Source organism: Arachis ipaensis, chromosome B3, assembly GCF_059453495.1.
Source record: "Arachis ipaensis isolate K30076 ecotype BB chromosome B3, ASM5945349v1, whole genome shotgun sequence".
In the NCBI taxonomy this organism is placed as follows: Eukaryota; Viridiplantae; Streptophyta; class Magnoliopsida; order Fabales; family Fabaceae; genus Arachis; species Arachis ipaensis.
Window position 1 is genome coordinate 30,808,025 of NC_142438.1, and position 22,768 is coordinate 30,830,792.

The 22,768-nt window shown below is 40.9% G+C and overlaps 1 protein-coding gene and 1 pseudogene across 1 annotated transcript; one reads left to right on the forward strand and one right to left on the reverse strand.

Moving 5' to 3' along the window:
* Positions 1–15,208: 15,208 nt before the first annotated feature.
* On the forward strand, positions 15,209–17,342 carry LOC148570190 (uncharacterized; annotated as a pseudogene).
* A 411-nt stretch (positions 17,343–17,753) lies between these two features.
* On the reverse strand, positions 17,754–19,232 carry LOC107632764 (uncharacterized). The gene is made up of 2 exons (XM_016336425.1): positions 18,909–19,232; positions 17,754–18,749 (listed from the first exon to the last, which is right to left on the reverse strand). Exons 1-2 carry the CDS (start codon positions 19,230–19,232, stop codon positions 17,754–17,756), a joined length of 1,320 nt encoding a protein of 439 aa, XP_016191911.1.
* Between the last annotated feature and the right edge of the window lie 3,536 nt (positions 19,233–22,768).

The following is a 22,768-nucleotide window of genomic DNA, read 5'->3' on the forward strand; positions in this document are numbered from 1 at the left end:
AACAACGCGCACGCGTTAGCCACGCGTACGCGTGGGTACTCTTGTGCCCCAGGCACAAAACTGGCACAACTCTGGCACAACTCTCTGGAAAATGGCTGGGCATTGGGTGCAGCACATTCGGCGCGCCCGCGCACATCACGCGCACGCGTGGATGGCGCTTCCTGGAAGAACGGCGCGTACGCGCCAAGTGCGCCTACGCGCGGGGGGTCATTCTGCTAAAAATTTTCTAAGTTAAAAACTGCAGAATTCACATATTCAACCCCCAATCTTCCGACGGTCATAACTCTCTCATTTTAAATCATTTTTCACCCGTTCTTCAAACGGCATGGACATCCCGGATCCAATTTCATTTTTAAATAGATTTGGCACAAATCAGAGATCCGTAGTCCAAGTTATGTCCCGTCAAAGTATGCCTAAAAACCATGTTTTCATTCAAAACCACAAAGTGCCATTTTCAAAACAAGCCACTTTCAACTCTTTTCAAAATCAATCAAAACATGCCAATTTCAACCCTTCTCTTTGAAATCATTCGAAATATACCAAAATCAACAACAAGCCATCCTCAACTCACACATTGACATTTTACCAAAATTTCCAAAACTACCTCCAACCATTTTAACACTTCTTAATCAATGGCTAAAGGACAAACACAATCTCATGTCATACATCCTTCTCATCCCAATTTCCAATAATATTAATTTCCAAATCAACCATCATTATACATGATCAACATCATACTCACCATCAACATGGTACCACCCATCAATTCAACCTCAATCACCCATCAAGCATATATCACAACAAGCATTTCTCATACATCACACAATCAAGGCATCAATATTCATAATCACATATATGAACACATCATATATCTCAACTATTCAACAACACCAACAATTCAATGCCTATCTTAGGGCCTCTAGCCTAAGTATTTCCTACCACATTACATATTAGATACGGGAAACCGAAACCATACCTTAGCCGATTTCCCAAGCTCAACCGGAGCACTTCCAAACCACTTGTCCTCAAGCTCTCAAGGTCTCAACACCTCCAAGAACAGATTTTGTCACACAAAACCCTCTTCCAAGCTTTCCAAAATCACCAATCAAGCTCCAATATTCACATATACACAACCTAAGCCACAATCATCATACCCATACACAACATCTCAATGCCCAAACCTCATAGAACAACAAATTACACTAGGGTTGAGAATCTTACCACACCCAAGGTCCAAGGAGACAAGATTAACCTTCTCCTTCAAGAGAGTTGGGTCCTATAACATCAAAGAACCCAAAATCTCAACATTTTTGCTCATGAAACTCGAAATCAAGGGCTGGAATTTCGAACAGTAAAACGTGGCTTACCTCAAGATTAATTGTATGGGTTTTGTAGAGCTCTCTGCGGTGAACGCGTGGCCACAAACGGAGCGGCAATCGGAGCTCTAGATCAAAAGTTATGGTGGTTTGAAGATCAAGTGAGAGAAAGAACTTGAGAGAGTGTTCTTCCCTCCATAGCCTCCATTTTTAGCGTGTTTAGTGTGTTGTGAGGAGAGAGAGTGCTGAAAACTAGGGTTTTGGTTTAGTTTAGTTGGGCCAAGGGCCCACTTTGGGTCCGGTTGGACCGGTTTGGCCCGTTTGGTCCAATCTTGGTCCGATTTCTATAAAATTGGTACCGAAATTCTCGTCTTAATCTCCTCTATCACATTTAGCCATAAAAATAACATTTTTAGCTTTCTAGAATAAATTCTCATTTATGGGTTAATTAGCCGTTAATTAACTGGGTCTTACATTCTACCCACCTAATTGGGAATTTTGCCCACAAAATTCAAATGCAATTACCTGAGAATAAGTGCGGATAATCCATTCGCATCTCCGACTCAAGTTCCCAAGTGTGTTCCTCAACACCGCCTCGACTCCAAGCCACTTTGACTAATGAAACCTCTTTTCCACGCAGTCGTTTGATACTAGTATCATCAATTCTGACTGGAGCCACTGGAAGCGTCAAATCTTCCCTTAACTGAACCGATTCGGGTTCTAACACATGGCTAGCATCAGGGGTGTACTTCCGAAGCTGCGACACGTGAAACACGTCGTGCAGGTTCGAAAGATGAGGTGGTAGAGCCACGCGATACGCCACCGGCCCAATCCTCTCCAGGATCTGAAATGGACCAATGTATCGAGGATTCAACTTCTTTGCTTTAATCGCTCTACCTATTCCTGTGGTCGGAGTAACCTTAAGGAAAACATGATCTCCTTCCTCAAATTCCAAGGGCTTCCGCCTCTGATCGGTGTAACTCTTTTGGCGACTCTGCGCCGTAAGCATCCTATCTCGGATTTTCTTAACTTGTTCAGTAGTCTCAGCTATCATTTTCGGCCCCAACAAGCTTTTCTCTCCAGTTTCATACCAACATAGCGGAGATTGACATTTCCTCCCATACAATGCCTCATACGGAGCCATTCCGATGCTCATATGGTAACTATTATTGTATGCAAACTCCACTAACGGCATATACCAATCCCAACTTGCCGGTTGATCCAAAACACAAGCTCTCAACATATCCTCTAGTGTTTGGATCGTCCTCTCAGATTGACCATCTGTTTGAGGATGGTAAGCTGTACTCAAGCTTAATCGGGTTCCAAAAGCTTTCTGAAATGCACCCCAGAATCTCGAAGTGAAACGAGGATCTCTATCAGAGATTATAGTAGCAGGTACACCATGGAGTCTCACAATCTCCTTTATGTATAACCGAGCTAGCTCCTCAAGGGTGTAAGTCATCCGAATGGGCAAAAAGTGAGCTGACTTTGTCAGTCGGTCCACAATCACCCAAATAGCATCAAAACCAGTCCTAGTCCTTGGCAATCCCGACACAAAGTCCATTGCAATACTTTCCCACTTCCATTGCGGAATCTCTAAAGGTTGCAACATCCCGGAAGGTCTTTGATGTTCAATCTTTACCTTTTGACAAGTTAAGCACTTCGAAACATATTCCGCCACATCATTCTTCATACCCGGCCACCAAAACATCGCCTTTAAATCATGGTACATCTTAGTACTTCCCGGGTGAATGGAGAATCCGCTTTTGTGTGCCTCCTTTAAGATATCTTGCCTCAAAGTACCAACATCCGGCACAATGATCCTACCCTTGAATCTCCATAACCCATCTTTTTCTTCCGACACTCTCCACTGTTTTCCTTGCTCGATAGCCGGTAACACCTTCCATAACGCTTCATCATTTTCATGAGCCTTTAGGAGTTCGGACTTAAAGTCACTTGAGATTTATAATCGGCTCAAACACAAGGTTCCAGATACTTCTCGAGCACCAATTTTTAGACTCTCGAATCCCTTGAGCAACTTCTCCTCTTGAAGCATCATCCAAGACGCATATAACGACTTCCGACTTAACGCATCCGCCACTACATTTGCCTTTCCCGGATGGTAATTCAACTCAAAGTCGTAGTCTTTCAATAATTCCATCCACCTCCTTTGCCTCATATTAAGCTCTTTCTGATCAAAGAGATATTTCAAGCTCTTGTGATCAGAGAAGACTTGGAACTTAACCCCATAGAGATAATGCCTCCACACCTTCAAGGCAAACACAACCACAGCGAGTTCCAAATCATGCGTAGGGTAACTAACTTCATGAGGTCTTAACTGTCGTGAGGCATACGCCACCACATTATGATGCTGCATCAGCACGCATCCTAGACCCTTTAGTGAGGCATCACAGTACACCTCAAAAGGTTCGTTCGGCTCAGGTAACACTAACACAGGTGCAGTGGTCAACTTTTTCTTCAATACCTGAAAGCTCTCCTCGCACTCAGGAGTCCAAACAAACGGAGTGTCTTTGCGGGTTAACTTTGTCAATGGCAAGGCTAATTGCGAAAAGCCTTTGATGAACCTTCGGTAATAGCCAGCTAAACCCAGAAAACTCCTTATCTCAGTTACTGTGGTTGGTTTCCTCCAATCCATCACAGCTTCCACCTTAGTTGGATCTACGGCTATTCCCTGCTTACTCACCACGTGACCCAAAAACTTTACCTCACTCTTCCAAAACTCACACTTAGACAGTTTCGCATAGAGTTTCTTCTCCTTTAAAATCTGCAACACGATCCGCAAGTGTTCCGCATGCTCTTCTTCAGTCTTGGAGTAAATCAGTATGTCGTCAATGAAGACAACAACGAATTTATCCAGAAACGGACGGAATACTCTATTCATGTAATCCATAAACACTGCAGGAGCATTCGTCAACCCAAAAGACATCATAGTATACTCGTAATGACCATAACGAGTCCTGAAAGCGGTCTTAGGGATATCCTCACCCCTCACCCTTATTTGGTGATAACCGGATCGCAAATCGATCTTAGAGAAAACCCCAGCTCCTTGTAACTGATCCATGAGATCATCAATCTTTGGCAATGGGTACTTATTCTTTATGGTGACCTTGTTCAGTTGCCTGTAATCCACACAGAGCCGCATACTTCCATCTTTCTTCTTTACCAGTAACACTGGAGCACCCCACGGGGAAACACTTGGTCGGATAAAGTTCTTACCCAACAATTCCTCTAACTGAGACTTTAGCTCGGCCATCTCTAACGGTGACATCCTATAAGGAGCACTTGAGATTGGTCCCGCCCCAGGCACCAACTCAATAGCAAACTCGACCTCTCGGTTAGGTGGAAATTCCTCAATATCATCGGGAAACACTTCCGGAAACTCACACACTACCGGAATCTGATCCAACTTTTGATCATCACCCGAAACACCAGCGGTTAACAACAGGATACCCTGACATTCGATTCCAGAACAGTTCACCATCATCGAATTCAAGTAATAATTATTCACCACGACCGGCCCTTCTGTATCTTCCGGCATAAAGTACACCGACTTTGTAGAACAATCAAGCAGGACATGGTTCTCAGATAACCAGTCCAATCCCAAGATAAGCTCAAGACTGATCATCGGTAAGCAGATTAAATTATGGACAAAATCACGCTGCTTGAACCTAAACAAAACTTTCGGGCATCCTAGCCTAGTTACCATGGCCTCATGGGTAGCATTATACACTTTTAAGTCATAACCTAAGGTTACGATCTTCAATCCTAACTCATGGGCTTTCTCAAATGCAATAAATGAATGTGATGCTCCCGAATCAAATAAAGCATTTAAAGTTTGACCAGCCATTTCACAGTTACCTCGAATGAGTGTCTCAGATCCCTCTGCACCCACAGCTGAGGTGGTGAACACCCGACCAGTCTGTTGTGCTTTTCCAGCACCTTGCTTTTGCTTCTCCAGACAACTTGTGGCTTTATGCCCCGCTTTTCCACAATTATAGCACAAACCCCATCCGGCCTTGCATGGTACTCCCGGATGGTGACTCCCACACCTAGTACAAGCTTGATCATTCTGAGGCTGCTTCCCAAACCTTTTCCCTTGGGAGTAGTTGTTGTTGGGCCTCCAAAAAGAACCTCCCCTCTTGAAAGACGGACCTCTAGGTACAAAGCTCTTCCCTCGGTTCTGTGGAAATGATCCTTTGTGACTTCCTTTCTCAGCGGCTGCCCTCTTCACACACTCTTCAGCAACCCTACACTTGTTCACCAATTCGGAGAAAGTCCTAATCTCCATTGGCCCCACCGAACCGAAAATATCACTCCGGAGTCTTCCTTCGTACTTAACACACTTCCACTCCTCATATTCCACCGGAGTCCCTTGACACATACGAGAGAATCTGAACAGCTCCTCAAACTTGTCAGTATACTCAGATACGGACATAGTACCCTGCTTCAGCTGCAACAATTCAAGCTCCTTGGCCGTCCTAGCAGAAGTCGGAAAGTACTTCTTATAGAACTCCTCTTGGAAGACATCCCAGGTGATATAATCATCACCCTGCTGCAGAAGGCGTCGGATTCCTTGCCACCAATGCGACACTTCCCCAGTGAGCAAATAGGTAGCGAACTATACACGCTGCCTTTCAGGCACCACCTGCGCTTGTAGTGCTCGTTCCATGGCCTGAAACCATGTATCGGCTTCAGTCGGGCTAGTAGTTCCCTTGATCTTCGGTGGATTAACCTTCAAAAGTTTGCCAGTGTCATCGGGCCCTGAACTCCACTTCCATCATTACCATGGTTGTTCATCTGTTGGCCAAGAGCCTCAGCAGTGGCTTGCATAGCAGCAGCCATGTTCTCCAACACATTCATAAAGTTCACCAGGTCATTAGGGTTAGTCTCTAGCGCACGAGCATTCGTATGTCCTCTCCCACGGCCTCTACCGCGTCCACGAGGCGCCATCTAGTTCCTATACACACCAAACAATCGATATTAAGCTGATCAGTCTCAATATCGGAAGTTTAGTGCTTCAAAGTCCCAAATGCATGCTCATGAACGTTTATGCCAATTATATCAAGCAGATATACTAACAGCACATAACACACATACAGAGAATGCACAGAAGCATAGTCAGTCCATTCCTCAGGCTCTACAGGAACGAACTGCTCTGATACCATAATGTAACACCCTACCATACAGAGTCTTATGCTTAAGTCATAATTCAGAGATGGCAAGGTATTACGACCTCTAAAACAAAAATTTAGTACGTATAGTAGTATGAATAATTGATTATAGCTAGGAGCCTTTGTAGAAAAAGGGGTAAACAAAAACTGTAACTCGAACGCGCAACACTCCGATCGATAACGTAACGAGCAAAGGATAAGCTAACGCAAGATCATATATATAAGGAGTGTCAAAAACGGGAATATCAAGACTCAAAATCCGGCTGCGAAGATAACCGGTCCGAGCATAATAATATATACATATAATAAAATAAGGAAACCCCAAAGGAAACCCAAAGGGACACAAATACATACAACCTATTCTCCAAAATCCCCTCTAGAAGGAGTCATCACAGTTTGTATTATTTAATGGAGATAAAAGTATCTAAACAAGATATATAAACCAAACAGAGTCCCAAGAACAAAGGATCTTCGCTAATCCAGAAGTCTCCAGCATGCCTCAATGAGAAGCCTCGCGTCCTGCATCTGAAAACCACAAAATCCGCATGGGTGAGAACCAGAGGTCCCCAGTACGGTAACAGCTTCCACATATATAATACATAATAATAGAGGAAAGCCGAAGGCAATCCTAGAACTTCCTCCAGGTAATATCAAAGCTTATAAACAAGCTAAACCGTAAGTGGCAACTGACTAAAGATCCTTCATTCTAACTAATACTTACCTTTCCAATTCCTTCAGACCTCCCAACCACCAGCAGGAGTATAATATAGCAAACATAGTTATATCAGACAAGAGATTTACAAATAGGAACAGATAAGGCATTTAGGCAATTAGCAAGTAATATGCAGTCAATAGGCAATCTCAAACAATTCATGTAGTATGCTTATGATGCATGCCTGTCCCTAGTGGCTGATGATATCATCTGTCGGTTATAGAGCCAACCCGACAAGTCCTGGTAGCTAACCATTGGACTGTCCCTCTGTCGTGCATCCCCAACTCGAGTTATACTCATCATAAACTTGATCATAATCATGATCCATATCCATCACCCTCACTGGTGAATATTTATCCATCACCATCACTGGTGAATATTTGTGGGGGCGAGCTCATCCGGGCCTTTCACAGTGCCCAGCCACACTTACGACATTGGATTAACAGAGCTTCGAGTCTCAACCTGGAGCACATGGTGGCTAGCCATTGCTACTACCCAGGGAAACCCTCATCTCCAATGGTGGAAGTGCAAACATACACAATTCAATCAACAGCATATATGCATTTATACTTGGCCATAAACATGGCTCCGCCGTAACACGGCAATAATCTAGCCATCCGGCTCACGGTTAAATCCATAACCAGCCAATTCATTAACAATTATGGCCCTTCGGCCCATGGCATAACAAGCACTTCCACCGCCATTCTCCGCATCTCACATAATCATCTTTGATCCTCAATGATCATTCATTTTTCCCCTTGCTTCACTCGCAAGTTACCACAGTCACTAGCCCTTTTTTCTCATGCTAGGCATATCATAATGATTTAAGACATAAGTGGTGAGATCGGAGGCTTAGAAGTATAAAATTTGGCTTTTAAAACTCAAAAATCAACTTTGGGATGAAAACAGGGACACGCGTACGCGCACGCGCGGATGGCCTTATAACTCATCTACGCACAAGCGTCATACGCGCGAACGCGCGGGTTGAAAATTAGCCAAACAACGCGCACGCGTCAGCCACGCGTACGCGTGGGTACTCTTGTGCCCCAGGCACAAAACTGGCACAACTCTGGCACAACTCTCTGGAAAATGGCTGGGCATTGGGTGCAGCACATTCGGCGCGCCCGCGCACATCACGCGCACGCGTGGATGGCGCTTCCTGAAAGAACGGCGCGTACGCGCCAAGTGCGCCTACGCGCGGGGGGTCATTCTGCTAAAAATTTTCTAAGTTAAAAACTGCAGAATTCACATATTCAACCCCCAATCTTCCGACGGTCATAACTCTCTCATTTTAAATCATTTTTCACCTGTTCTTCAAACGGCATGGACATCCCGGATCCAATTTCATTTCTAAACAGATTTGGCACAAATCAGAGATCCGTAGTCCAAGTTATGTCCCGTCAAAGTATGCCCAAAAACCATATTTTCATTCAAAACCACAAAGTGCCATTTTCAAAACAAGCCACTTTCAACTCTTTTCAAAATCAATCAAAACATGCCAATTTCAACCCTTCTCTTTGAAATCATTCGAAATGTACCAAAATCAACAACAAGCCATCCTCAACTCACACATTGACATTTTACCAAAATTTCCAAAACTACCTCCAACCATTTTAACACTTCTTAATCAATGGCTAAAGGACAAACACAATCTCATGTCATACATCCTTCTCATCCCAATTTCCAATAATATTAATTTCCAAATCAACCATCATTATACATGATCAACATCATACTCACCATCAACATGGTACCACCCATCAATTCAACCTCAATCACCCATCAAGCATATATCACAACATGCATTTCTCATACATCACACAATCAAGGCATCAATATTCATAATCACATATATGAACACATCATATATCTCAACTATTCAACAACACCAACAATTCAATGCCTATCTTAGGGCCTCTAGCCTAAGTATTTCCTACCATATTACATATTAGATACGAAAAATCGAAACCATACCTTAGCCGATTTCCCAAGCTCAACCGGAGCACTTCCAAACCACTTGTCCTCAAGCTCTCAAGGTCTCAACACCTCCAAGAACAGATTTTGTCACACAAAACCCTCTTCCAAGCTTTCCAAAATCACCAATCAAGCTCCAATATTCACATATACACAACCTAAGCCACAATCATCATACCCATACACAACATCTCAATGTCCAAACCTCATAGAACAACAAATTACACTAGGGTTGAGAATCTTACCACACCCAAGGTCCAAGGAGACAAGATTAACCTTCTCCTTCAAGAGAGTTGGGTCCTATAACATCAAAGAACCCAAAATCTCAACATTTTTGCTCATGAAACTCGAAATCAAGGGCTGGAATTTCGAACAGTAAAACGTGGCTTACCTCAAGATTAATTGTATGGGTTTTGTAGAGCTCTCCGCGGTGAACGCGTGGCCACAAACGGAGCGGCAATCGGAGCTCTAGATCAAAAGTTATGGTGGTTTGAAGATCAAGTGAGAGAAAGAACTTGAGAGAGTGTTCTTCCCTCCATAGCCTCCATTTTCAGCGTGTTTAGTGTGTTGTGAGGAGAGAGAGTGCTGAAAACTAGGGTTTTGGTTTAGTTTAGTTGGGCCAAGGGCCCACTTTGGGTCCGGTTGGACCGGTTTGGCCCGTTTGGTCCAATCTTGGTCCGATTTCTATAAAATTGGTACCGAAATTCTCGTCTCAATCTCCTCTATCACATTTAGCCATAAAAATAACATTTTTAGCTTTCTAGAATAAATTCTCATTTATGGGTTAATTAGCCGTTAATTAACTGGGTCTTACAGCGTCCTTAAAAGACTTTGTCTCAACGTCAGAATGTAGAGATAAAAGAAACTTTTTTATGTGAAGATAAAAGAGAGGAAAAAGACATGACTGAAGATAAATGATACTTGCACTTTGAGGGAGATTGATTTGTAGAGATGAGAGATGAATTGCACAAATAATCAGAGAGATATGCTGGAGGTCGGTGAGGTCGGTCGGAATGACGAGGATGGGGTTGCTTAGATGGTGAAGAAGGTGACAGGGGATGAGGAGGTGATGGTGGACTGGTGTCTAGTGCAGAAGGAGAGATGAGTCTGTGTGTTGAAAGAGATTTTGTGGTCATGGGTTCAACTTGGTTAGGAAACGACAGTGAGGAAGAAAGAGAGGTTGTTGGAGAAAATAAAGAATTAGATGGAGTTAGGTCAATAGGTATAGGTGAGGGTTCAACTGGAAGACTAACTGAATCTTGTTTTTGAGAATGCGTGTTTGACAATGTTGGGCTGAGTGTATGGAATTAGACATTTTTGGTGACTAAGGGGAAGATCATTTCATAAAAAATCACATTTCTAGAAATCTCAATTCTTATATCTTCTAAAACATAAACAATATATCATTTAAAACCATGTTGAAAGCCAATAAACACAGCCCTTTTGGCTCTTGGATCAAATTTTGATCTGTTTGCCATTAGGGTAGAAACAAAACATAAGCATCCAAAAACTTTAAGGTCATGATAATTTGGTGGATGATTGAATAAAATCTCAAATGGTGTTTTAAAATTAATTGCGGATGATGGAACTCTGTTAAGTAAATAAACAGCATGTTTAACAACATAAGACCAAAAAGATGATGGTAAATTAGATTGAAACATAAGAGCACGAGCTATATTCAAAATATGTTGATGCTTGTGTTCTACCCTTTCATTTTGTTGAGGAGTTTCAACACAACTACATTGATGAATAATGCCCTTTGAAGCATAAAAATCATGTAAAATAAATTCTGGTCCATTATCGAAACGAATAGTTTTGACTTTAGAGTTGAATTGTATTAAACCACTCTTTCACCTTAACCCATGACAACAATAAAAAAAGTCTCACGGTCCATAAATATCAAAATGTAATAAATCAAAAATTGCATTGGCTTTGTTAAAACTTTGAGAAAATGAAAGTTTCTTTTGTTTAGAAAGATGATAAATGTCACAAGCCTCGTCATGATGTATAGAGATAAAACGAAAATGTTTATGTAAATGATTAAGTTTTTGTCCAGAGAGGGTCCTAAACAAAAATGCCATATATTTGAAGGTGTAATTGGTGGAGATCGGATGGAATTTATGGAGTGTGTAGTGGATGGATTTTTACCAAAATTGGGTTCAAAGACATATAATCCCTCTCTCATTCTGCCCAAATCAATCATCCCCAAATTGTTGCTCTGTAGAATGCAAGAAGAAGATGAAAAAGTGAGTTCACATATGAGTGCTGAAATAATTTTTGAGACGGAGATAATATTAAAGTTGAAATGAGGTAAATAAAGAACATCATGAATGACTAAGGATGGTGAAAATTGAACAATGCCTTTATAAGAAACAGTAATTTGAGAACCATTTAGTAAATGAACAATAATAGGAGAAATTTGTGTGTAAGAAATAAACCAAGACAAATTTGATGTAATGTAATCTGTGGCACCAGAATTAATGATCCAAGTATTTAAGAATGAATCTCGATTTGAAAAATTATTAACAATAGAAAAAGTATTGAAAGAACAAAGATAATGAGTAGCTGGATTTGACAAAAGCTCAAATTGGTTTGAACGACGAGTTTTTTTATTGGAAGGAAGTGCCATGAAGAAAAGTGTTGGGTTGACGAAAGGTCCAAAAGAGGCTCCTGATGAAGTTGCTCGTGTGCCCTTTCTCTTTGACCTTGGACAGAATAGGGAGGTTGATTATTCATAGTGGGAGGAGAGGTTAAAGGGGGTTTAGGATCTGAATTGGTTGGTTTATCCATGGATGTTAGCAGAGCTCAAGAGGAGCTCTGATGCCATAATAAAACGGAAAGAGTACATAAAAAGTATGCAAAGATAATAAATTTGTGAAAGAATAAGGAAAGAAAAAAAATGAAGAAATTTTATTGATTGTTGATTGATTGAAATTATAAACTATGAAGGTAAAGCTAAATATATATAGAGCATTGGCCTATGAAAGATAAAAGCAAATAAAGATAAGATAAGGATAGATAAAGATAAGATAATAATAAAGATTAAAATTATAACTGAATTTGTGTATTCTATTGGGCTGAATTTGTGGGTCGTGAGACTTCTTTATTGTTATTATGGACTAAGATAAAAGAGTAGTTTAATATTAAACATACTCAAATTTAAACGTTAGAGTCAAAATGTGTGTTTTATATAGATGCTTTTGAGGTAAGAATTTTCTTGTCTTTACTAGTTTTGCAAGCAGAAATGAAACAACGTATTTAATTCTGAGGTATGCTATGTTGCTTCTAAATTGCTTGGCTACTTTTGATATATTTTATTCACTTAGACTTGGTTTATGAGGTTGTTCACTTAGAAGACACCTAGTTTACTTGTATTATTTAAGAAAAATTTCTTGCTACATTTTTCACTTTGAGAAAATGTTAGATAATATATTAATGAAATTATTAAATTATATATTAGGTTTATTAATCATGAAATTTAGGATTAACCACCAAAAACGTTTTCGAATTATTAAAATACTGATAAAAATACATCTGAATTTTACTATCAACAAAAATATTTTTAAATAATTTTAAAATGTAACAAAAATATTCAACAATAAATATATATTTTAAAAAAATATCTTAAAGATTGAATTTTGATGTGATTTTTTTTAAGCATAATTAAAAAAATGAGATATTATTATTCTTAAAATTTGGTGATTTTTTTCTAAGTATATATTTTTTGTGATTTTTTAAAAGTATTATTAGTTGTTAACAAAAAAATTACAATAAAAATATATACTTAACAAAAAATTACCAAATTCTAAGAGTAATAATATCTCATTTTTTTAATCATGTTTACAAAAAATTGTATCAAAATTCAATCTCTAACATATTTTTTGAGAAATACATATTTAATATTAGATAATCTTGCAAAAAAACTAACATTAAATATGTATTTCTCAAAAAAACACATTAGAGATTGAATTTTGATACAATTTTTTGTAAGTATGATTAAAAAAATGAGATATTGTTATCCTTAAAATTTGATGATTTTTCGTTAAGTATATATTGTTTTGTGATTTTTTAAAAGTATTATTGGTTGTTAATAAAAAAAATTATAAAAAAAATATATGCTTAACGAAAAATCACCAAATTTTAAGTATAATAATATCTTATTTTTATAATCATGATTGAAAAAAATTGCATCAAAATTCAATCTCTAAGGTATTTTTTGAAAATATATATTTGCTATTGAGTATTTTTGTTGTATTTTTAAATTATTTGAAGGCATTTTTGTCAATAGTAAAATTCGAGTATATTTTTGTCAGCGTTTAAATAATTCAAAGACATTTTTGATAGTTAACCCTAAAATTTAATTTGAGATATCCTCAGGATAATAATTCTATTATAGTGAAATTTTCAAATTTTTTAAGGATTGGATGTAGGTGTTTTGAGTTGAAATAGTATGTATCATTGTGTACATATTAATTCTAAATTCTTGTCTCTTATATTATGTATTATGTTTATTTTTTTAAGAGATTATTTTCTTTTAATTTAGTTCTATAGATATCCTAAAAACACTTTTGAACAGATCTGAAGTCTGTTAAAACTTTAAAAGATCTACGGATAGAACTAAAAATCTTAGAATCAACTTCAAAATAATTCTTAGAGTATCTCTAAGGCTAATTTTCAATTCAATTTCAGTTTGGATCTCTTAAAATAATACATCAGTATTTATGGGACCATTGCATATATTATAAACAATAATTTAAAGAGTAAAAAACAGATATAAGCCAGGGTGGCTTATATTATACAAATCAGCCAAACGAGGTTCTCATTCATCAATCAACCAATAGCACGCTTTAATGTAATTCGAATCAAGAAAATTCGAATTATACTTCTATATAATTCGAATCGACCTAGCTCGAATTATTCCCAACCATTGCGCCAAAGTAGTTCGAATCAAGTTGGAACGAATTATTCAAGCATAATTCGAATTATGTCAATTCGAATTACTCCCTTTTCGTTTCAAATGGTAATTTGAAATGTGTTGATTCGAATTACAAGGGAGTCGCCTATATAAGGAGTTCGAACCAAGGTCATTCGAATCAGTTTTCCATTCTCATACCGCACCAAATCTCAGAGAAAACGACCTAGAATCGAGCCGACAAAGACTCAAGCGGCATATTCGGGGGATGGGGGACGATCCGGAGAGGCTGTATCATTTGGATGGAGTTGCTCATATCGCCGGGGTGATCAACGACGAGGTTAGTGGTTTTTCATAGTGGTTTTTGATAGTGGTTTATGATAATGGTTTTTGATAGTGGTTTATGATAGTGATTTATGATAGCGGTTTATGTTAGTGGTTTATGAAAGCGGTATTGCAAGTGGTTTATTTTAGCAGTTTTGCATGCACTTTTATTGGCGGTTTATGTTAGTGGTTTAGGTTAGTAGTATTGCATGCGGTTTATTCCATAGGTTTTGTTTGCGGTTTTATTGATGGTTTATTTTAGCGGTTTATGTCAGCGGTTTAGGGTGGAGGTATCGGAGGTGGTTAAATGAGTGGTTTTGCATGTGGTTTTCTCTAGTGGATTTGCATGTGGTTTATGTTAGTGATTTTTTGGATGCGGTTTTATGATGCGGTTTTGCTAGTAGTTTAATACATTTTGCTTTTGCATGTGGTTTTTAGAAGCGGTCTATGTTTACGGTTTAGGGTTGAGATTTTGGTAGTGGTTTACTATATCTTCTTTTGCATGTGGTATTTGTTAGTTCTTTACGTCGTGAATTATATATGTTAGTGGTTTTGTAATTCGTTCTCATTATGCGGTCCATGTAATGTGCAGCTCCGGCGTTGCATATCGAGCATGCGGCAGCAGCAGGGGATGCGACTTGATGAGAGGTACATTCCGTACTTGCAGATGGCCGGATTATACCATCTTGCGAGACTGAACGACAGATGGTTCCGATTAGACGAGCCCCTTGTGAGTGCATTCGTGGAGCGGTGGCGTCTGGAGACGCACACGTTCCACATGCCGTTTGGAGAGTGCACGATCACGCTTCAGGACGTCGCGTACCATTTGGGGTTGCCTGTGGACGGACGTTACGTCAGTGGTTGCCTGACAGACTTCCACGTATACATACAGGGTCGCCAGCCAGCTTGGCAGTGGTTCCAGGAGTTGCTCGGTGTGCTACCTCCGGCGAACCAAATCCAAAATTTCGCAGTGAACTGCACCTGGTTCCAGGAGACATTTGGAGAGTGTCCCGAGGGGGCCAATGAGGAGACAGTGAGGCGCTTTGCCCGTGCCTATATCATGATGTTGTTGGACACCCAGCTGTTTGCCGACAAGTCCGGCAATCGTATTCACATCAGATGGTTACCGTTCGTGGCTAGGCTTGAGGAGATGGGTGGCTACAGCTGGGGCTCAGCGGCACTAGCATGGTTGTACCGGTGCATGTGCCGAGTGGCCAACAGACATGTCGTGAAGTTAGCTGGGCCGTTACAGTTACTTCAGTCCTGGATCTTTTGGCAATTTCCTAGATTTAGGCCTGCTGGGTATGATGCGTTTAGCTGGCCCCTGGCCTCGAGGTACCACTATCACAGTCTACTATGCATCTTTATTTTATTTATTTCCAGTTTCGCCTGTAATGTTATACTGATTCAAATCATTCATGAATGCGCTACCATGTTGCCGTCGTATGCAGGTGGTCAGGTTATAATCCTGGCGTTAGCGAGAAGGGACCTCAGGTGCAGATGACTCGACTGAGGATCGACATGTTACAGGCTAGGGATGTGAGTACGCTAACCTCCTATGTATAGTTAGTGCTTTTTTCAGTTTATATGGTCTAAGGATTTGGTATAACGAATTTGATGTGCTTTTTCAGTTTATATGGATGCCCTATAGCACACCGGACGTCCTTCAGGTTGTCCATCCGGAGGTGCTGGAGCCTCGTCATACGATGTTATGGCGGTGTGTGACGTCACTGATATATTTTACGGTGGTTGAGTGGCATCAGGTTGATAAGGTGTTACCGCAGTTCGGAGGCATACAAGCCTTCCCGCAGCCCACCCTGAACATCGACTTCTTGATGTCGAAGGACGAGAGAGGTGGTGATCGTTGGTTCCCGCCCCACTTGCAACACTGGCATCTTCACTGGGAGACACGTGCGGATCACGTTCTACGGTTCGACGTTGTTGCTGACCCGAGACCCTCACATGACTTCTTAGACTGGTGGCATCAGCACGGAAAGAGGTTCTTGTCACCTGAGATGTACTTGGGGATCCGAGAGCCATTCCTATTCTGGTTGAGGCGACACAGAGGGGTGCCGGCCGTGTACCTGATATGGAACGAGTTGACGACGTTCCTGATAGGTGTCGAGTCGAGAGGAGAGCTCGAGTCGGGACACGACGAAGTCAGCGTGAGTGGAGGTGGCTGGACCAGGCTATGGAGGAGGGTGACGAGGCAGGTAGGGGCGGTGGTCGACGACGAGGGCGTGGAGGCAGGAGGAGAGGGGCTGCTGCTAGGCAGGATCACGGTGATCGTGGTGAGGATGCCGCTGGAGGAGGGGCTCCAGTGGGGGGGTGTTAGGCCCGATCATGGCGGGCATGGTGGAGAGTGGTATGGATCCGGTATGGGAGATCTTTCGAGCTATGGTGATGCTGGACTTGGAGAAGGGCCGCTCGGAGATTACTTCGTTGGTGTTCCCGGTGACGACTAGACACTTCAGGAGAGTACGCCATGGGTGAGTCCGGGATCCATGTATGCAGACTTTCTTGCCGGTGATGGGATTGATGTGGATTTCGGTGGATCACATTTCCTAGATGAGATCAGCATCATCATGCAGGAGGATGAGGCTGCCCGTCGATGGGGTCAGACGACGGGGACACAGGCACCGTTAGATGTCGATCTGAATGAGCCTCCCTTAGTGGCTCCTGTTCAGACTTTCGCCTTGGGTGGGACCCCACCATCTGCACATACGGCTAGGTCACATTCAGTTGTCGGGCCGTCTACATCCCGACCCATACATGTCCAGCCTAGGATGCCTGCACAGCCACCCCCGAAAGACGAGGAGGATGAGATCGAGGATGAGGAGCCGCTTATCCGGAGAGGTCATAGGACACGGGTACCACGTCGTTGCTTCACGGGGTCGCACCTATTTAGATGATATGTGTATCGTGTTGTATGTTATTTCATTATCAGTGTTGTATTTTATATATTTTCGTTTATGTATTTTGTTATCAGTGTTGTTTCGTAGCCACCCTTAGTTTATCAGTTCATGTATGAGTACATTTCAGATTGCGTTATTTTGTATCGGTCACTATGAAAACATGAGTACTTTGCTTATTTAACTTATTTCCATAATTAGTAAGACACGTAAAACAAGTGCCTTTTATGGTAATAATTTTTCATCACTGAACACCGACTACTTAAGGAAACCTATAACATCGGTGTCTAAAAAAAAGTACATATGATCAAACTTATACAAATAAGAACACAACACCACACATTCCTATTCATTTCTCCCTGTATGGCTGGGTCCTCCACTCTGTGGGCAACTCCGACGAGTGTGTCCGAGTTACCGACAGAGGCCACATCTCTTAGGCCGGTTCGGATCTGCCTCATCCATATTGGTCCGTATCCGAGTGGACCCGGGACGACCCTCCCTCGCACGCCTCTTGTTCGGGTCCGGTATCACGGTCGGCCCGTCATATGGTGGCCAGAAACCCTCCAGAATGGGAGGTGTGAATCCCATCTGATAGACACTGAAGACCGAACTAAGACGATACACCTGGTGGACGTATGGCTGCCATGTAACCCGTGAGTAGGCACAGCATGCCAATGCGTGCGGACACGGGAAATGAAGTGCCTGGAAGTATCCACAGTCACATGTCTGAGAACCAAGTGAGACCCTGTAGCTACTCAGTGAGAACGAACCAGTCAGAGTCGTCTCTGCCACGGTGTACTCCGAGTTATCCTTGTCGTATACAGTCATGGTGAAGCACCTCGCCGTCTTCAAATTGGCCTCGATACACTTCACCAGGTGTTGATTGAATTGTTGTTCGGTACCCAGCAGGTGTTGACTGAATTGTTGTTCGGTACCCAGCTGGGCCTCAGCCTTTCTCCCCTTGCGAACAAATAGTTCGGCCAACCTTCCGTATGTGGCCTTCACCAGCGAGCACACAAGGAGGTTCCTGACACCCTTGAGGATTGAGTTCACACATTCAGAGATATTGGTCGTCATGTACCCGAATCTGCGGCCCTCATCACAATATTGTGTCCACAATGAATACTCAATCCGGTTCGCCCAATCACACATCGCTGGATTTTCAGAGCGCAGAATGTCAAACCAGTAATCGAACTCGACCTCGGTCTTAGCATATGCGGCATTCACAAGAAGCCTCCGAGCGTCTTTTCCCTTGAAGGTGAGGGCGAAATTTGCTGCTACGTGTCGAATGCAGAATGCCCGGTATGCAGCTGGAGGTAGCCATCCCCTGTCGGGAGCCTCAAGCGCGGCCTTGATGCCGTTATGCCTGTCCAAAATAACCAGCAGACCCGGATGCGGTGTCACGTGCTGACGCAGGTGGGAGAGAAAGAAGGACCATGACTCAGCATTCTCACCCTCGACTAGTGCGAATGCAACAGGGAGTATGTTGGAGTTCCCGTCCTGTGCAATCGCAACAAGCAACGTTCCCCCATACTTGCCATATATATAGGTGCCATCAATACTCACCAACGACTTGCAATGACTGAATGCCTCGACACAAGGTGGGAACGTCCAGAACAGCCTGTGAAAATAAGCCTGAGACTCGTCCAGCTGTCCCCCAACTCGAACAAGGCTAGTCCTAAGGACTGCAATAGTACTAGGCATGGTCAACTGGACTCCTAACACCCACCTAGGGAGCTCGTTGTATGACTTATCCCAGTCACCATAGATAACGGCAACAGCTTTCTGCTTCGCCAGCCAGACCCTCCTGTACGTCAGCCTGAACCCAAAGTGTGCGGCCGTGACATTTAGGAGCACATTGATGTTGATGGATGCATCCGCCCTAACCATTGGCATAATGAATGCCGCTATCACATGATAATCCAAACTCCTGTGGTCGCTGGAGATGGAGGTTGCGAGACACGTATGCGGTCCATTGTACCGTTTGACTTCCCAAATGCCCTTGTGTTGCCAGAGACTCAGCCGAATCAACCATGTGCACCCATTCCCAAACTCAGAACACTTTCCCACATACCGGTGATAGTCAGACTCAACTACCTTGTACTGTACCACTCGGCGGATGCTGTAAGTCTTCACACTCAACAGGGCCTCATCTTTATCCTGAAATTGCTGACCAACCTGGAACTCTGTCAGACCAGTAGACCCTTCCGCATCTCTAGCGCCAAATCCAGCAGGCTGCCCAGGAACCCCCTCCTGTCTCATGGCATCCAGGTCCAATGATGAAAAATGTGGAGGGTACTACTGTGTGCCAGAGCTAGAACCCCCTGCAGCCCCTCCCGGGTCACTCGCTCCAATATCGTCGCCACTGTCATCAGCAATCATATCTGGCTCAACATCATCGTCCTCTGGATCATCAAACAATCCGTCTCCAACACCAGCCGGTGCAGCATGTACTGAGGTCGGAAGATATTCCCTAGTTTCAACCTCGTTGCCAACACTGCCGTTGAGATCAATAGCGAACGAAGGGGAGGCGACAGGCTGGATGGGTGGCTCGTATGCAGGGACGGAGGAAGAAGCAACGGCAGGTCTCGAGCTAGAACCGGACACCGTGGCTAAAGTGTTGGTGTTCCGGTTCGAATCCCCCGAGCTGGATACCACATCAACCAACTTTGCCAACAGCTCTAGTGTCCTCACCTCGGGAAACTGCCGGCGACAATGAAACATGACCTGCAAGTCCTCATCACTCCCAATCGTGAAACAATCATACTTCACGGTATCTTGGAGCACCGTGGTTGGAATGCGATAGAAAAACTTCTTAACCCTTTTCACACCTTCCAGACCAAGTTTCAGCAGTATAGAGCTAACAATGTCATCATAGCTCATCGTAGGCCTCACGATAATACAGAGAGGATCCTTATCGGTGAACTTCACACCGGACCGAGTTTTTCTCTTAATCGATCCTCTGTGGTGAACCAACACTAGAAAACTATCCTCACTAGCCATCTGACCCCTCTAATGAGAGCAACTCACGTTCACTTCATATATATACAGGTCTGGTTCACAGTAATTCGAATCAACACATTTCGAATTACCATTTGAAACGAAAAGGGAGTAATTCGAATCAACATGATTCGAACTTCCTCCTATTCACATGATGGTAGTAATTCGAATTGACATAATTCGAATTATGCTTGAATAATTCGTTCCAACTTGATTCGAACTAATTTGGCGCAATGGTTGGGAATAATTCGAGCTAGGTCGATTCGAATTATGTAGAAGTATAATTCGATTTTTCTTGATTCGAATTACATTAAAGCGTGCTATTGGTTGATTGATGAAAGAGAATCTCGTTTGGCTGATTTACGTAATATAAGCCACCCCTTAGCTTATATCTATTTTTTACCCTAATTTAAAACTAAAAGTGAAATTTGTCACTCTAATTGTTGGTTTATTTTCAATTAAAATTTTATATTATTCTTAATTATTCCATCAAGATAATTATATAAATGACAAAATTTATTAATTTTCTATCAATGTGATATTGTCTCTCTAAGATGAGACTGGTTTCATTTTATCTATAAATTCTAATGCAAATTCTAATTCTGTGTCAGTTCACTCCCTTAAAAATATCAAAAATAATACTGCAAAAGCACTCTATTGGAGTTGCTATTAGCAATTTATTAAAACAACTCTTTTACTTTATAAATTATATTCTCATCATGAGTGACTTGAGAAGTTGTTTTATCTCATGAGAAAAGAATTACTAGAATTGAAATAATAATAAATTTTGTTTCGTACAAGTCATAAGATTTGATAGCTATTTTAGTTCATGTATTTCAGGAGAAATATGTATGCACAACTCAACCTCCCCTTCTCGTGCACCATTTTACCGATTTCAACCACCTCTTGAGATATTTCTTCTAACAAGAACTATTTATAATTTGTCTGTTGATAGTTTGATTCATTCAGGGAGCTTCAGCAAATTCTAATGGAATACCTTATAACATTCGATTCTTAATACTCTGATATATCATAAATATGTTGTAATGTCTCTAGTTTCCATTGCTTATCATGTTTTAGAATAAATGAAACTTTTAGCAATATATTTGGTTTGTCATGTTATTTCTGTATTCATGTTAGATTATATGAATTTTCATGATTAACTTACACAATCAATTTTTGTAATTTTTCATAGTTATTTATAGGCAATATTCCATATTCAAAATCGTTTGATATCCAATAAATAATATAAGTTCTTGCATAATAATATCAAGTAGCATTTATCTAATGCTTGATTTTCGAAATTCGTTGAAATAAAGAGGCAATCTACATTATCCAAAATAATATAATAATTCTAAAAAACACTTTGGAACACTAAGAGTGGTTTTTCTTATTATTATTATATGGTACATTTATCTTTCAGTACAAAGAGAATAGATACAAATTAAGCAAGGAATATTCTCATCCTAGTAATTAAAATATTTTCAAATAAAATAATCGCAACAAGTATTTAACAGGGGCTAATTCCAATGAAAAAACAACGCTTATTCCAATCAAACTTAATTTAATACATACTCTAATTGCTGGAGAAATATTTCAACATTTTGACCATATGGAGAAGCAATTCACCATGCTAATTTTGGATGTAAACCGCTCTTATTTAATTAGTTTCCATTTGATAAACTTGATAAGGTAGTATAAGGCTTGATATATAGTCGTTTCACTTTATTTTCAGTAACTTCGACAGGTTATCAAATTAAACTTGTATTAAGATTTCAATTTAATGAGCAGATACAATTTTTCTAAAAAAGAGTAGATTTGACTCGAGAATTACTTAGTGTTTATGTCGACAAGTGTATAAAAATGCTCGATAATATTAAACTATGGTAAATAATGTAAAAAATTACAATAAAAAATATATAAAATAAATAAAAATTTTAAATAAATAAAAATAAAAGTAAAATTAAAACTGAAAAAGAAACAAAATGCTTGAAGAAAAAAAAATAAAAATAAAATACGTAAAGCAAAGAAATGACAAGGAAATATAAAAATAAATCAAAAGTAAAAGGAATAAAGAAAATAAATTAAAAGTTGACTCCAGACACTCACATACACTTGTACTTTATTGTCTTTTGTTGCGTCAGTGTGACGGAAAATTTTGCAGAATTTGGTGTGATGGTGAATTGTTCAAATTGAAGTACCTTATTTCTTCCAAATTTCTCCTGCTTATAGATCACAAGGATGGTCTATAGAATGCTTCTTTCGTGTCACGATCTAATTTCCCTTTTTTTTCTCAGGCTCTCATAATCCACGGCCTTGCCTTGACTTTGAAGGATCTTGTTCTCTAAGGTAGACACACTATGTCTTTGCTTTTACCTTGGTTTTCAAGACCCACGTCCTGTATAGTTCTTTTAGATAAAACCACG

Excerpts from the sequence above, each read along its gene's own strand:
- LOC107632764 (XM_016336425.1), bottom strand. The coding sequence starts at position 19,232 with ATGGTTAGGGCGGATGCATCCATCAACATCAATGTGCTCCTAAATGTC. Across the intron at positions 18,750-18,908 it reads TCAGTCATTGCAAGTCGTTG|CACGTGACACCGCATCCGGG; the intron begins GTGAGTATTGAT and ends CACCTGCGTCAG.